Source organism: Macrotis lagotis, chromosome 1, assembly GCF_037893015.1.
Source record: "Macrotis lagotis isolate mMagLag1 chromosome 1, bilby.v1.9.chrom.fasta, whole genome shotgun sequence".
NCBI lineage: Eukaryota > Metazoa > Chordata > Mammalia > Peramelemorphia > Peramelidae > Macrotis > Macrotis lagotis.
In genome coordinates, this window is record NC_133658.1 from 160,714,157 (window position 1) to 160,731,243 (window position 17,087).

Below are 17,087 nucleotides of genomic sequence, written 5' to 3' on the forward strand. Positions count from 1 at the left end.
AAAAAGCATACACTTTATCTTTTATCTTAGATAAAAGAAAATGGAGCAAGATCAGGGAACAGGAAAAAAATACTGAAAAAATGAGAGATTCCTAGAAGAATGATTTCAATAGTTACAAAGCTTAGAATGAGTTGAAAAGACAAGGGTAGTTTTGGGATTTTTAAGACAGGACCCAAAAAAAGAGGTAAAACCATTGCTCAAGATAGGATGATAAAAGACACAGGAAAAAAGACCAAGTTACTTTTCCTTCTGTTGTCTCCTATCAAAAAAATTATCTTTGTACTCAAAAGGACAGAACAAAATTGCAAATAAGAAAAATAACACCTAGCTATCCTTAGAGAATTTGTTAAAATGTGGTAGTCTAGGTAAAGCACTTTTGCAGGTCTTAAGATTCTGTGAAAAATGTGAACTAATATTATTGCTATTATAAAGTGACCAAGCCCGTATAATTACATCCTGGGATACCAAAAGAATTGGTGCCTGTGAGCTACTGTTAGAGATTTTTGAAAGGTTGAGGGGAACAAGACAAGTGCTATAGGAGTGCAAATAGGCAAATGTTTAGATTTTCCAAAAAGAGGAAGATTGTACAGTCTGAAAAACTATATTCCAAGCAAATCTGCAAACTAAATTTCATTTTCTGCCAAAGTTTCTAGAATATATGTATACATATATGTATATATATATATATATATATATATATATATATATATATATATATATATGAATAGTTAGTGAGCAAACTTTAAAAGGATGTTTTTAAAAAACAAAACAAAACAGGGCAGCTAGGTGGTGCAGTGGATAGAGCACTGGCCCTGGAGTCAGGAGTACCTGAGTTCAAATCCAGCCTCAGACATTTAATAATTACCTAGCTGTGTGGCCTTGGGCAAGCCACTTAACCCCATTGCCTAGCAAAAACTAAAACAAACAAACAAACAAAAACACCCCAGCTGTGCTGTCTTTGACACAGGGAGCTCCTGAAGAGGGTCTTCTAATTACATTCTAATGGAAACTGGCTCTTCATCTTTTAGTCTTAGAGAATTGCCTGGGGGGACACTCAGTGCTTATGTGATCATGGGCCACAGTCAGCATATGGAGATGGAGACTTGAACTCAGGTCTTTCTGACTGGCTATCTTCTTCACCATGCTGCCCCTTTGATGATTAAAAATATAATTAATGACAGTTCCCAGGGTACAAAATGATCTTTGTAATGTGCTAATACAGTGAACTTCTAGAAGACTTGATTTTTAATTCAATTCTAGACTAGGTATGCATTACAAAATGCAGATTATTACTGTATTATTCAAAAGAATTCCAAAGTGGATATTTATATTTTTATCTCTAATTAGTTCAGTCATGAGACTAAATAAATACTATCTAAATGATTTAAATACCCTTTGCTAGTTCTTCTTGCTTCTCATACCTACTAATTATGTCTATTCTGAGTTTTCCTTATCTTTTTCTCTTATGTAATTTCAGCTGATTATCTCAGGAGTTCTTATGAATATAATCTATGCAGATGATACTCAGATGACTATATGCGTCCATAAACTCTTTCCTGATCAAGTCTATTAAACATTTATTGTTATGAGACTAGTTAAGAAATTTGTCAGATGTGTTCAAGAATAAGGCTAGAAATTAAAAACATCATATTGTCCAAAGAGTTTTGGGGCTTAGAGAAAATTTTGTGATTTAAAAAAAAAATTTTATTGATTTTTTAAAAATTACTATAGCTTTCCATTGACTTTCTCTTAAGAGACTCTCTCAGAAGACTAAGATTTTGTTTTAGAGATTCTCTCACCCTTCTAATAAAGAAGTACTTTTTAGTAAAGCAACAGTGGCCTTGTCTAACAATGTACAATCTGTTCTGTACTTTTAGCCTATCTACTTCTTTACCAAGTGGAAGGAAACAAATGGAAGAAAATTTAGAGATCTTTTAGTTTGATCCCTTTGTTTTATGACTTGAGGAAACTGAATCTTTGGATTCTTCAAGGAAAGCAGCTTAAAAGAAAATAGTGTAAAAGAAAAAATTCCGGTTTTGCAATATAGTTGAGACTAGTACATACCCTGATACCGAGTCTAATATCCACCATACAATATTTCCCTAATGTGACACCACCAAAATCAATAAACTTGGAAGTATGAATCTAAAAGAGCAATTTTTCATATTAAGTTACTGGCAATAAGTAGGCTAAATAAAAGAGTGGGAAAACCTGAATATAATTTTTTTTTGAGAAAAAAATGTCCAGAAATCAGGTGTTTAGTATTTTAAGAATATTTGTTTTTAAAAACTTTCAGACTTACTTAATTTAAAATGTAGGATACAGATAGATTATACAAAATTTTCAGCCAGGAAGATAATGACAGCATCTGTTGGTGAAGTATGATTGTAGCCTGGGGACAGCTAGGTGGCGCAGGGGATAGAACACTGGTCTTGGAGTCAGGAGGACTTGAGTTCAAATCCAGTTTCAGATATTTGTCACTAGTTGTGTTCCCTTGGGCAAGTCACTTAACCCTTATTGCCTCACATCCAGGGCCATCTCCAGTCGTCCTGATTCATATCTGACTCTGAAGGAGAAAGTGAGGCCAGTGACTTAGCACAACACCCCCTCACTCAAACCCAGTTATCTGCTTGTCATAGTGTCCACCTCCCTGATGTCATGGCCTTTTTCGAGAATGAAGAATAAACATCATCATCATCATTGTAGCCTTATATTTACTTAATCATTTCCCCAAAGATAATATAACTCGTTTTTCAGTTCACCAGTCTGACTGGTAATATAATCACCTAAACAGCATGGAAATTCCAATTCTGTGGTCAAAATGAAAATTTGGAAATTGAAAGAACCCAAGATGAGAAAATTCTTTACAGTTTAAGTGATCAGTAGAAATAATGCCTTTAAAACAAAATCACAGTATATTAGAATTCTAAGGGATTTTAGAAATCACAACTACTTTCTTCATTATACATATAAGAAAATGGACTAAATGACTTGTCCAGGTTCACATGACTAGTAATTTCGTAATACAGCCAGATTTTGAACCCTGGTGATTGTCAATTTTTAAAAAGTAAAATTTTAGTGATGAATTTTGTTTTTTATCACCTATATTTTCCATTGTTTTCTTCCCACCTTCTCCCATGTGTCCCTTATAATGGTAAAAAAAGTTGAGCAAAACTAACCAGCATATTTGCAAAAGTCTGACATAGAATTCAGTGTTCCACACCCATAGCCCTGCAGCAAAGAAGAGAAGTGCCTTTTCATATCTCTTTTTGGGAGCCTAGTTAGGTCATTTTAATTTCTCAACATTCACTTTAGTTTGTTTTGTTGTTCTTTCTATTTACATTGTCTCCATACATGTTGTTTTCCTGGTTTGGGTAACCTCCATTTGTAGCAATTCATTTAAGTCTTCCTATATTTCTCCTAATTATCATCTCTAACAGCATAGTAATATTCTATTGCATTTATGTACTATTTATAATAACTTTTTTAGTCTTTCTCTTGGTTTTTTTTAAAAAATTCCAACTATAGTGTTTTTATACTGGGTAATTCTTTTTTGACATTATTTGTAGTCAAGAGAGTACTTACTAGGTTTTAAAGTTAGATTTCTGAGCTCAATTACTGCCTCAGAGTCTTACTACTTAAATCAGCTTTACTTTCCTCATGAGCTAAATGGGACTGCTTATAACACCTACCACACAGGGGGTTATTATGAAGAGTTCATGAGTAATTGTTGTAGGAATGTTATGGAAAGTATTTTTGCATACCTTAAAATACTCTTTAAATATAATCTATTATTATTAATGTTATCATCCATCACAATCATAAAAGACATGACCACTGGTCTTTGCACAAGTGTTCTAGTCAGTCCATTTAAGAATTTATTTTTGTGAAATAAAATTTTAATTGTATTTTGGAAGTTAGAGAGACAATATAACTTATTTTGCCTTCAATTTTGAAAAAACCTATTTCATAAAGTCATCAATATAAGTATTTTGCAGTAGTTGGATTTTTAAATTACTTGAATACATAGCCTGTGTTGATCTCTTTCTCCCTCTAATGACTAGTCATTTTGGCTAACATGTGGCAAAAGTGACACTTTTCCATTTTTACATGGTATAATTTTGTTTTGCTACCATTATTTTTATGCCAACTTGTTGTTCTGTATCCCATTTCCTTATTTAGCTTTATATATGTTATTTCTACTATTGCTTTCCTCATCTATTGATCTTAAAAATCAGCATTTGCATTGAAAATCACAATTTTAGTTTTAATATTCTTGACAGAACTCTATTTTAAAAACTAATATCTTTTTATAGCCTGAATGCTTATCCATTTAAATTTGCCTACTAAAATTGACTGTTGGTATTAATATATTGTTTTTCACTTTAAGCAATTCATTTAATCCCCTTCATTTAAATATGATTGAAGTTTAAAGTTTTTTTATTTATGACTTTTGTTCTCTGTTATTTATCATTCCAGTTTTTGAAGTAGTTTAGCATTTTTAAATTATATATATATATATATATATATATCTTTGAAACAACCTTATTTTTAAAATGTGTGGAAGAATGAGAAATATAATTTAAAATTTTGGTATAGACTTTCTACAAAAAAACTTATTTTGAAATGCAGCCTTGGATAGACCAGCCAGGCTTAGAGTCCAGGAAACCTGGGTTCAAGTGCCACCTCTGACACATAGTGACCTTGTGACCCAGGAAGAGTCATTGGACTTCTCAGTACCTCATATTTCTCTTAAAATTATGAGTTGCAACTTCAGAGCCAGAACTGATAGTAGACCTGGGTAAATGAGGCTCTTCTCTAAGAGGACCTCTCCTAGAGAGATTTCAGGTCTGGACCATTCCCACACCCTCCAGAAAAGATAAAGTGTATCTCATGTGTTCCATTCCTGATCTGACATTTAAACATTCATTTTTATCTATTCTCCTATAGAGAAGATGGTGAATTAGAAGATGGTGAAATAGATGATGCTGGATTTGAGGAAACCCAAGAGCAACCAGAAACAAAAGGGAATGACAAGCAGAAAAGTGAGAGAAGCCACAGGAAATCAAGAAAGAAGCGGAAGAAAGAAAAAGAAAAGAAAAAGTCAAAAAGGAGAAGACGTGAGAAGCACAAGGTTAGAAGCTATCTTTTTATAATTGTTAATGGTAAGTGACTTACCTAGGGTCATGCAACTGCAGGTACCTAAGACCCAATGGAAATTCAAGTCTCCCTGATTCCAGGTCCAGTGCTTTATCTACTGAACCACTTAGATATTGGAATAAGAGCAGTGAATAGAGTTCCAGGTCTGGAGTCTGACCTCAAATACTTCTAGTTGTTTGACTGTTGACAAGTCACTTAACCCTTTGTGTCTCAGTTTTCCTCATCTGTAAAATGAACTGGTGAAGGAAATGGCAAAGGACTCCAGTCTTTTTTGCCAAGAAAATCCCAAATGGGATTGTGAAGAGTTGGATACAACTGAAAACAACTGAGCAACAACACAAAAAATCTCATTTGATCCTCACAATCACCCTGAAAGGTAGGTGCTAATTATTAATCCCCATTTTACAGATGATGAAACTCAGTCAAACAGAGGTTAAGTGACTTATCCAGGGTCATATGGTAGAAGGTATCTGAAGTTGGATTTGAACTTGGTTCTTATATCTCCAAGTCCAGTGCTCTAAGATAGAATAAGTATGACTGGACTACAGTTTGAATAAGATATAGGGTTTTGGTGGACTGCAAACTCAATATGAACTAATATTGCAACATGGCAACCATTAAAACTAATGTAAACTTGAGCTAGATTAAGAGAAGCACAGATCACATCTAGAGTGTTGTGTTCAGTTCTGGGAATCACAGTTTAAGAAAGACATTGATAAACTAGAAGTAGATATCCAGAAAAGGGCAAGCAGTATGACTTATACTGATGACTTATATACTTATATTGATGACTTTATGAAATAGGTTATTTCAAAATTGAAGGCAAAATAAGTTATATTTTCTCTCAAACTTCCAAAATACAATTAAAATTTTATTTCATAAAAATAAATTCTTAAATGGACTGACTAGAACACTTGTGCAAAGACCAGTGGTCATGTCTTTTATGATTGTGATGGATGATAACATTAATAATAATAGATTATATTTAAAGAGTATGGACGTTGAGTATCTGGAGGATGGTTATCTTGGAAAAAAAGACTTGGGACATGATAGCTGAGTTTAAGTTTTTAAAAGACTGCTATGTAGGGGCAGCTAGGTGGCACAGTGCATAGAGCACCAGCCTTGGAGTCAGGAGTACTTGAGTTCAAATGCGGCCTCAGACACTTAATAACTACCTAGCTGTGTGGCCTTGGGCAAGCCACTTAACCCCATTGCCTTGCTTTCTAATTCATTAAATTCTAATGACTTCCTGTTGTTTCTAAGGGCAAATATAAAGTTCTCCATCTGGCATTTAAATTTCTTCACCACTTGACCTCATCCTTCCTTTCCAGTCTTATATATTACAAAAAAAAACCTTAAAAAAAAAGAGACTGCTATGTGTTATAGATATTGAAATTGGTCTGTTTGACTCCAAAGGGTACAACCAGAAGGAATAGGTACTAGTTACAAAGAGGAAAATTTAGGTTCCTTGTCAGAAAAATATTCCCTATCAATTAGAGCTGTGCAAAAGTGAAATAGGATGCTTCAAAAAGTGATAGATTCTCCTTCCTGTAAGTTTTGAATGGCCACTTATTAGGTATATTATATGTAGCACTCCTTTGGGTAAGTTAGCACTAGAAGACAAGCTGCAACTAGAAGATCCTTTCCAACTCTTAAATTCTGCAATTCACTATAAATTTGTTTTCTAACCGCAACTGAACCCCCCCCCCCCCACTCAGTGCAGGAAGGCAGTCCTTTTAGTTTTTGCTAATAGGTTCTCAGACCTATGCCTCATAAAAGCCATTCCTAATTTTCTCTCTTCTCAAGTCTTTCCCACTACTCCTTATTCCTCCACTTCTGAGTTGAGGACCTTCCCCTCATACTTTACAGAGGAAAAATAAGACATTTGTAGCAAACTTTCTCCTCTTCCATTTTCTTTATCTAATGATCCCTTGGCAAATCCCTCATTTTTTTTCCATTCTTTGATGAAGAGCTGGACTTTCTCACCAAAGGATTTTCTCACACATATTTCCATATTAGTCACTCTGTGAAAGAAGAATTAGAACAAAAAGAGAAAATCCAAAAGGAGGAAAAAGCCAAAAACAAATTTTTTAAAAAAAAAGGTGAAGATATAGTTCTTTCTTTATAATGTGGATGGCATTTTCCATCTTAAGTCCTTTAGAATTGTCTTTGATAGCTGTTTTGCTGAGCTCTCTTCTCTTTTTTTAGCCACATTCCTGTAAATAGCTGCTACACTAAGTACTTTACTCCTTTCATTTATTCTTGGATCCTGTGCAGTCTGGATTCTTTCCTTATCAATCAACTGAAATCGCTTTTCCAGAGGTAACAGTTTATTTCTTAATTTTCAGAAATAATGATCTTTTCTCAGTCTTCATTCTTCTGGAAATCTCTCTGGTATTTGATACTGTTGAACATTTGTATTCTCAGAATTTTTACGATAGTGCTCTCTCTTGTTTCTGTTCCCACCTACTTGACTAACTTTTTCCTTGGCCCTCTTTCTTTTTCTTTCTATACTGTCTGAGTGATTTCATTGATTCCCATAGGTTTATCATCTCTATTTGCTTTTCTTAGTACTACAGTAGTACTACAACACAAGCTAACTATTGGACATTTCAAACTTAATGTTTTTATAGGCATCTTAAACTAAGACTATCCAAAATAGAATTTATTATTTCCATGACACCTCTCTTCCCAACTTTCTGATTTTTGGTGAGGACAACATTATCCTTCCTTACAGCTATTCAGTCTTACAACCTTGGGGTCATCCTCAATTCCTTACTAACTCCTACATAGCCAATCATTTGCCAAATCTTATCTTTTCTACTTAAATATCTCCATAATATTTGTCCACACTCACAGCTACTACCCTAATTCAGGGTTTCATCATCAAGTTTCTCTTCACTGTATTCTCATTCTCCAATATAACTGTCAAAGTGATTTTTCTAAAATTCAAGTCTGACCATTTCTGGTTTCTAATTCATTAAATTCTAATGACTTCCTGTTGTTTCTAAGGGCAAATATAAAGTTCTCCATCTGGCATTTAAATTTCTTCACCACTTGACCTCATCCTTCCTTTCCAGTCTTATATATTACAAACTTGCTTGATTGTCCTGCTAAACTAGCCTGCTTACTTTTCCTTATATCCAGCATTCAATTTCCTGCCTTCATGTTTTTGACCTAGGAGTCTTTCCTCACTTCTGCGTCTTAGACATCTTAATTTTCTTCAAGATGCTCCTCAAATAGTAACATCTTTGTGAAACATTACCTGATTCCCCCAAAAACAAATTGTGTCTATTTTGTCTAGATCCTCATCTACAGATCCATGCCTTCTGATTGATTACTGAGTCTAGCCTTTCTGGACATCAGTGTGGAATTACATAAAAAAATCTGATTGTCCATACTTTTGACCCAGCTCTTCCACTACTAAATTTTTACCTTAAAATGATCAAAGACAGAAAGAAAAGCCCAATATTTAATGATGTAAGCAGATAAGCTCTTTTAGTGGTATCAAAAAATTTAAACAATTTGGTATACATCAGTTGGGAGGTAGCTAAAAATGAAACTATGGCATAAGAATGCTACTGAAAATTACTCTTCAGTAAGAAAGGAGTAGTATGAGAATATTTGAGAGACTGTAGGAAAGAGGCATACAAGATGAATTCTATATGAAATGTGCTCTATATAGATATATGATAGCAGAAAATAAGGATGTACTATAGAGTATTTTATAAAATTTTGCTAATAATAATAATAATAATAATAATAATAATAATAATATCTCAGTATTAAAACTACATTTATATTTGTCACAATTAGGATTTCTTTTGATAATTGTAATTTGGCTATTTCATTTTTATATATTTGGAATAAAGCTTTAATGTCAGCATTTAGGTTCTTATTCATTAGTAAAGGCAGACAATAGTAATTTTAAGTTATAAATATTCTTAAATCTCTAAATCTAAACCAGTTTTTGTTATTATTGTTGTTTTATGAAGGATTACTTTTCCTTTTTTCCAAAGCCTTGATTATTTAGGGGGATATAGAGGATGAAGGTATAGAGAAGAAAGGTACTTATTTTGTAAAGTCCTTAAATAGAGAGAAGAGACTATAGTTTTCCCTCCTGGGAATCCTGGAAAACTGCAATGGATCTAGATTGGGGCTGCTTCCATGGGGATCTATCTGGTAAATCTTAGACCTCTGTCTTTCTATGATTTGCTAATCAGATAACTCGGATAAAGATAGATTTATCTTATGGCTGTCAGTTAATTTTTCTTCATTGTTAGAATGCTAAGAGTTGGGGCGGCTAGGTGGTGTAGTGGATAAAGCACTGGCCCTGGAGTCAGGAGTACCTGGGTTCAAATCTGGTCTCAGACACTTCATAATTACCTAGCTGTGTGGCCTTGGGCAAGCCACTTAACCCTGTTTGTCTTGCAAAAAAAAAAAAACTAAAAAAAAAGAATGCTAAGAGTTTTCTTCTTTGGACAATGAATTTATATTTTATAAAGTATTTGATTTTTACTTTTTTCCAGCATAATTCTCCATCTAGTGATGATAGTTCTGACTACAGCCTTGATTCGGACATTGAACATACAGAAAGGTCCCATAAAAAAGGATCTAGTTCCTACAGGGATTATGACTCATCATTTCTTCAGGTATTGGTATTCCTTTAAGTTAATCTTATTCCTTTTCCACTTTAGTATTTTAATAAAATATATATATGCATTAAATTTTAGTCATAATAAAAGTCAAACAATGATCTCACTTACCCAACATTGTCAGAAGATGAATTATTCTTCATAATTTAATTTTCCAAATTATTTTTTTAAAATTAATTTGTGTAGGGGCGGCTAGGTGGCGGAGTACATAGAGCACAGGCCCTGGAGTCAGGAGTACCTGAGTTCAAATCCAACCTCAGACAATAATTACCTAGCTCTGTGGCCTTGGGCAAGTCACTTAACCCCACTGCCTTGCAAAAGAAAAAAACTAAAAAAAAATTGTGTAGATTTTTTTAAAAAAAACAGATATATGTTTCTTGATAAACAGAATTCGTGGATCGTAATATAACTTTTCCTTCACAACTAAATTTTTCATTATGAATATCAATTATTTTACTATGATGTATCATATTCTCTGGGTCGTTGTTTTCTCCCATGCTAAATGGCCTTAGGTTGCCCTATTTTTTATTTTTCAGTTTCTTTCTTGTTGTTGCTAATTTCTTACTGCTGTAAAATGTTCCTCCCTATTTATGTTCCTTAATGGTATGTGGTCCTCTTTCCTCTTATTGATTTCATACTTTTAATCTATTATGGGCTAGGATGCCAAGCCACACACTAATTAGAATTATTTATAAAATGAGAGAAAAATATAAATTGTGGTGAAAATGACATTATGATAGCTATATTAGTGACATACTTTATGATTGTTTCCTGATTTCAAACATGTTCTTGGAATGTGATTTTACTTGAATAAAATAAGGTGTTAATGTAATTTTTCCTTGTTAAATTTGTGATATTATGCCCATATATGCTGTTACTAAAGAGACAGAATTAAACTCTCAAGCAAAATCTATTCTATTCATTTTACCTCAAAATGATAGTACTATTTTTGTCCTTTACTGTGAGCATTTTCATTCTAGAAATATATATTTTTCAAAAAAAAAATTTTACAGTAATTCCAGTGTTCTTTTAGTCATCTTTTACCTCACTTAGTAGAATCCTGTCTACCTTTCATGGGACATTTATACAAATTAAATGTGCACATATACCATTTTTAGTGCCTGTATTAACCTGTATCATATGAAAAAAGCATCAGGCATAACTGCAACAGAACATTGACTTCTCAATTCTTTTTAAAAATAAGTTTTTAATGATATATTCTAGTCCTTACTTCACCTTAGTATCCTGTGTATCCCTCCTTTTCCCAGAGAGCCATCCCACATTACCAATGATATTTTTGGGAGAGAGAGAAAAAAAATTAAACTTTTTAAGCCCAGAATCTCAAAGCTTTATGCAATGTGAAGTCCTCATCTTCCTTCACCAATCATCTCACTTCATGGGAACATTCAGCATTGGAACCCACCCACCCCTCCACTGCCAAAGTAATGCCTTCTTCCTTCTCCCACAACTTTTTTCCATCTTTCCTTCTTTTCATCACCCACTGCCTTTTTCTTTCTTACCCTCTCCTCATTGTTAGCCCTTGATTTGATCATGGAGTATCATTCACGCCTCTCAATCCTCCTAGTCCCTTCCCCACCTTTCATGCACCCTCCTATGGAATAATGTAGTCCCACAAAAGAAGCATTCACCTGCATTTAGGATGTTGCCAAATTCTGTCCTTAACATGGTCCCTGTCTACCTCTTCACTATTACCTCTATCAGATTTCCACCTTCACCCCTTATCTTCCTTTGTACCTTTAGAATGAAGTCTCAGTCTTTGTTGTTACATTGTTGCTGTTACTCTTCTTGCAGCTGTATTTATTCATTCTTCATTTCTGTTGTTTAGACTAGTGTTTGAGAGGCAAATGGTCTCTTCAGTTCTTGTTTTCTTTATAAAATTGTTTCAAACTCTTCTTTATTATTGAACATCTAACTTTTTATCCTGAAGGTTAAGCTCAGATTTATAGAATTGGTCATTCTGGGCTGCTACTTTTCAGAATACATTATTCCATTCCCTCCTTTTTTTATTGGAATAGTCTTACATTATTTGAATGATCTTTTTCTTTGGAGGCCTTTCTACTGATGGAATATAGAACTTGATGTTCTAATTTGAGTTGTTAAATTCAATCATTATGCATTTTTTTAGAGTTTGCCACCTTGGGTTTTTTTCCCTAGAGGTAATTTGTGAGCTCTAGAGGTAATTTGTGAGTTCTTTCAATTGGAATTTTATTTTCTATGTTTAGAAGTTCTGGGCAATTTTTTTCTATTGTTTCCCTCATTAATGTATTAAGTCCTGTCATGTTCTTCTGGAAGATCTATGATCCTTAGGTTGTCTTTGTGATCAATATGCATTTTTTTGTGTTGTGAGCTTATTTTCTTTTAATATTCTTGTTTTTGCTTGTCTTCTAGATTATCCTTCATTTCTGTAATTTACATTCTCAATCTATTATTCTTTCTTTTTTTCTTTGCCGAAGTTTGCTGTTGTAGATTCAGCTTTTTCTATTCTTTCATTATTTGACATAAAATCTTAACTTAAAATTCTCATTTCTCTCTTAAGTCGCTGAGGAATAGTGTGTTGTAATTTCATGTCCTCCTCAAATTCCACAGATTTATCTCTCTCAACTGTGGGATCATTTTCCTTTACAAGTATTTATTCATAGATCTGAAGGCCGTTTTTCTCTGTGTTGTTCTGCTTTTCCTGATGATTTATCTGTTTATGTTCAAGGTCTTTGTGAATTCTTCTTCCCGAAACTTTATTTTAGCCTTTTCCTCATATTTTCTTATTGCTCAGTTCCTAACTCTCTCCCCCTCTAACTGTAGTTTCCTTTAGAAGTGTATTGCAGAACTTTCTTAGCCTCCTTCCACACTGGACAGTTCACAGCTCACTAACCTAGGTTTTTGTCCCAACTGACTTTTGGATGGTCAGAACTGGCCTCAACTGGATTGCAGAAGCCAGCACTCTTTCCTTCAGGTGTAGTGGAATGTTATATAATCTCCCCCCATACACACACACACACACACACACACAAACTTACATGGTGTCCTATTCTGGTAATCTGTCCCTTTCCCTCTGTTCCTCAGTTCTCTGACAGTAGCAGTTCAGAACCTTTTTTTCTGGCCCCTGCTGCATTGATGCTTCTGGTTTGTAGCCTCTGGGCTGCAGGGTCCAGGGTCCAGGAATTGGTTTTGTCGTGAGTCTTTGTCATGTCTACTAGTGTAGCATTGTTGTTTGTAGGATGAGAAGTCAGAATGGGAAATGGACTGAGTTCAGGATCAGGAAGCATCAGTTCCTGGGTTTTCAGGTTGTTGGGTTTGTTTTTTTTTGTACCTCCTTTTGGACATTGGGTCATGGAGACAGATAAATTTGATTTATCTTTGATATATAATTTCTGTTTCAGAGAGGGGTGAGAATTTATAGGGATCAGAGAAAATGTTGAGTCTGCCATCTTATTGCTCATATAACCTGAAATAAATCTCCTCCACTCCTTAATTCTTATTTAAAAATTGGAACTTAAGGCCCCATTCTAGTTGTGCTTATTAAATTACCTGGATTCTTATTGTTCTGTGGTGTCCACTTTGGGAAAACATTTATAAAAGGCAGTTTGACATAGTGGATTATTGACATTTATGTAATTTGAGACTAGTGAGAAAGTTTTCAATTTGCAAAAACTAGGTTTTTTTATTTAATATTTTCTTTTCAATTACATGTAAAGACAAATTGAAACATTCATTTAAAAAATAATTTTGAGTTCCAAATTTTCTCCTTCTCTCCCTCACTTCCCCCCCTACCTAAGATGGCAAGCAATTTGATAGAGGTTATATATGTATAATCATGTAAAACATATTTCCACATTAGTCATGTGAAAGAAGAAGCAGACCACAGAGGGAAAAACTATGAAAAAAATAAAATGAAAATGGTATGTTTTATTCTGTGTTTAGACTCCAATCACTTCTTTTTTCTGGATATGAATAGCATTTTTCCTCATGAGTCCTTTGGTATTATCTTGGATCATTATATTGCTAAGAATAGCTTAGTCATTAATATTTGATCTTTGCACAGATTTGTTGATACTTGTACAATCCCTTGGTTCGTTCATTTCACTTTTTTGATGCATATAAATCTTTCCAGGTTTTTCTGAAATCTGCCTATTCATCAATTCTTACAGAACATCAGTATTCCATTACATTTATATGCTACTTTTGTTCAGTCGTTCCCCAATGGATCAGCATCCCCCTCAATTTCCAATTCTCCCAATACAAACAAAAGAGCTTCTACAAATATTTTTGTACAAATTAACTCCTTTCCCTTTAAAAAAAATCTTTTTAGAATATAGACCTAATAGTGGTATTGATGTATCAAAGGGTATACACAATTTGAGTGTCCTTTGGGCTTTGTTCCAAATTGCTCTTTCACAATAGTCAAATCAGTTCACAGCTCCACAACAATGCATAATTGTCCTAATTTTCCCACATCTACTCTAGCATTTATCATTTTTCTTTCCCTTTTATATTAGCTAATGTAGTAAGTATGAGTTGGTGCTTCAGAATTTTGTTTTGATTTGCTTTTTTCTATTCAGTAGTGATTTAGAGCATTTTTTCATATAACTATGGCTAGCTTTGATTTCTTCATCTAAAATCTCTCTGTTCATATCCTTTTGACTATCAATTAGGGAAATGACATTCTAAGAAAATTGACTCAGTTCTCTATATTTGAGAAATGAGGTCTTTATCAGAGATATTTGATGTAAAAATTCTTTCCCAGTTTCTGCTTTCTTTCTAAATCTTGGTTATATTTGTTATTTTTTTAAGGAGGGGATGTGCAAAATCTCTTTAATTTTATAATATAATAGAAATTACCAATTTTACATTTTGAAATGTTCTCTGATAAGTAAACTATTCTATGTTCTCCTAATTTGCTTATGATAGCATTCTTTGTATCTCAAATTTTGATCTTATCTTGCTGTTCAGTATAAGATGTTGTTCTATATCTAGTTTCTGCTGTACTCTTTCCAATTTTCCCAACAGTTTTCATCAAGTGGTGAATTCTTGTCCCAAGAAGCTGGATTACTTACCAAGATTACTTTGGTCATTTACTAACATGTCAGAAAAACTGTTTTATGGACTATTTTTTTCTATATTTAACTATAACCCCAAGTGTTTATACATTCTCCTTTAACATAGATCAACAAATACTGGCAGTTTACAAACTGGCCCAAGTTTAAGATACTCCTTTGGTGTTTGCTAACCATTGTGTTTCAGAGGTCAGGAGTTGAATCCTGGTCTTCCAGACTCAAACAAAGTTGGCCTCAATACACTATGCAACACTGCCTTTCACAAATGTTTTACACAGCTAAGGAAATCATATTCAAGCATAATTTCACCTATCGATTCTTATGTGATTCAAACCATGCATTGAGAATTTGGTACCTTGAAGTCTTCCTTTATTATGAACATTTCTTCATTTTCTAAATCTACTTAACATTACTTATACAAGATTTTACTTACTTATACAAGTTTTCTTATGGTTTATGAAGTTGAATCATCATTCATTACTGTTCCTCTCTTTCTCTCTGATTATGGTAATTAATCTCTCTATCCCATATCACATTTTGAGATTTTCATCTTGTACATAAACAAGTCTTCAAATTATTCTGATTACCCTTGTTCTCTCTAGTTCTAATTTGCATCACTTTGTAGCTTGTGACCTACTTCAGACTTACATGCATCTTCTTTTCTCTTTTTTTAATTGTCCAGCCCCATTTATTTCCTTTTTTCCTTATATAGTAGTGTCATTGAGAAATGAAAAAACTTAATTATCCTTTGTAAATATCATTTTTATGTATATGAATTTAAAAATAGGTCTTTAAGGACTTTAGAAAATGAATTTTTTAATTATCATTTGTATAACTGCTAAAAATAATGATGATGTAAAAGACATTCATGATTATATATTATGATATCATAATTGTGCAAAACCAGAATTAATCCAGAAAAATGTTCCTCTCCATATTATAATAATCATTTAAACAGAAAATCATTATATTAACACTTTTATATTATATTTTAAGATTTCAAAGGACTTTACTAAAGTTATCCCATTTATTCACAACAGCCCTGTGAGTTAGATAGTACAAGCATTAGCCCTATTTTATAGATGAGGAAATTAAATCTTAGTGGTTAAGTGATTTACATACAAACAACACAGCTAGTAATGTTAAAGCCAAAATTTAAGCCCAGTGGTTTCTTGACTGAACAACTAGCCTCAAGTAGGGTCACAGTCAGACGCATCTCAAAAATGACTGAAGAACAGCAGATTTCTTGATAGCAAATCTAACAGTTTTTCTACCATACCAAAATGTAATCATCTGCATACATGAGAGAGCTACTAAGAAGATTGTTTATTTTGCGGGAGAAAAGCTAAAAGCATTAATATTAGCTTTGTAAATGGAGAGAAGATAAGAAGTGAATTTTTAGTTGATAGTAATGTATACTTATGATGGACAACTAAGTCTCTGACACAGATGTGTAAATTTAGTATTATAATCTTTAAAATCATAAAGCAATAAAATTATAATTTTAAACTTTAGTAGAATTACTTTTTTCTGATAGAAATTTAGATGTTTTTAACATATAGATCTTCAGACAGAATGAAGTAGTAGGTGATTTTTGATCCTTGTTAAATATCTTTTCATTGGAGATGAAACCTCAGACCATGACTTAATTTTTTTTCTGCATAGATTATCTTGTTTGATCCTTGTGGGTTAGCCATTATTATCCCCATTTTACAAAATTAGGAAATTGATGATGGGAGTTGTTCAGTAACTTGCCTCAGGTTCATACAACTAGTAAGTATCTGAGGTTGGATTGAATCCAAATCAACTCAATATCTTATTCTATGTGTAACCTGGGATAAATCTCTCCAATTCTCTTTAATATAGTTCCAGCTTTCCTTTAAAAAAAAAAAACCAACATAATTTTATTTTTGTTCCATTAAAAATCCACTCTTTTCCTTCTCACCTCTCTCTCTCTCTCTAATGGAAAAGCAAGAAAAAACAAAATTCTTCTAAGAAGTATACGTAATCAGCCATACAAAGTCATGTATTGACCATGTCCAAAAAATATTTCTCAAATGTTCATTACCTCTCTGTCAGGAGGTAGGTAATATGTTTCTTGATGTTTAGACTCAGCCCTGGAAATTGTGATGAATAGAATTCTTAAGGCTTTCAATGTTTTTCTTTATAATATTGTGTAATGTTTTATATATTATTCTCC

General features: G+C 33.2%; 1 protein-coding gene across 1 annotated transcript in view; it reads left to right on the forward strand.

Moving 5' to 3' along the window:
• ZC3H6 (zinc finger CCCH-type containing 6) overlaps positions 1–17,087 on the forward strand; it is a 77,997-nt gene that overhangs the window by 14,960 nt on the left and 45,950 nt on the right. Inside the window, exons 2-3 of the mRNA XM_074209286.1 lie at positions 4,951–5,134; positions 9,690–9,812. Of these exons, the coding sequence (XP_074065387.1) occupies positions 4,951–5,134; positions 9,690–9,812 (307 nt within the window). The remainder of the gene's footprint in view (positions 1–4,950; positions 5,135–9,689; positions 9,813–17,087) is intronic.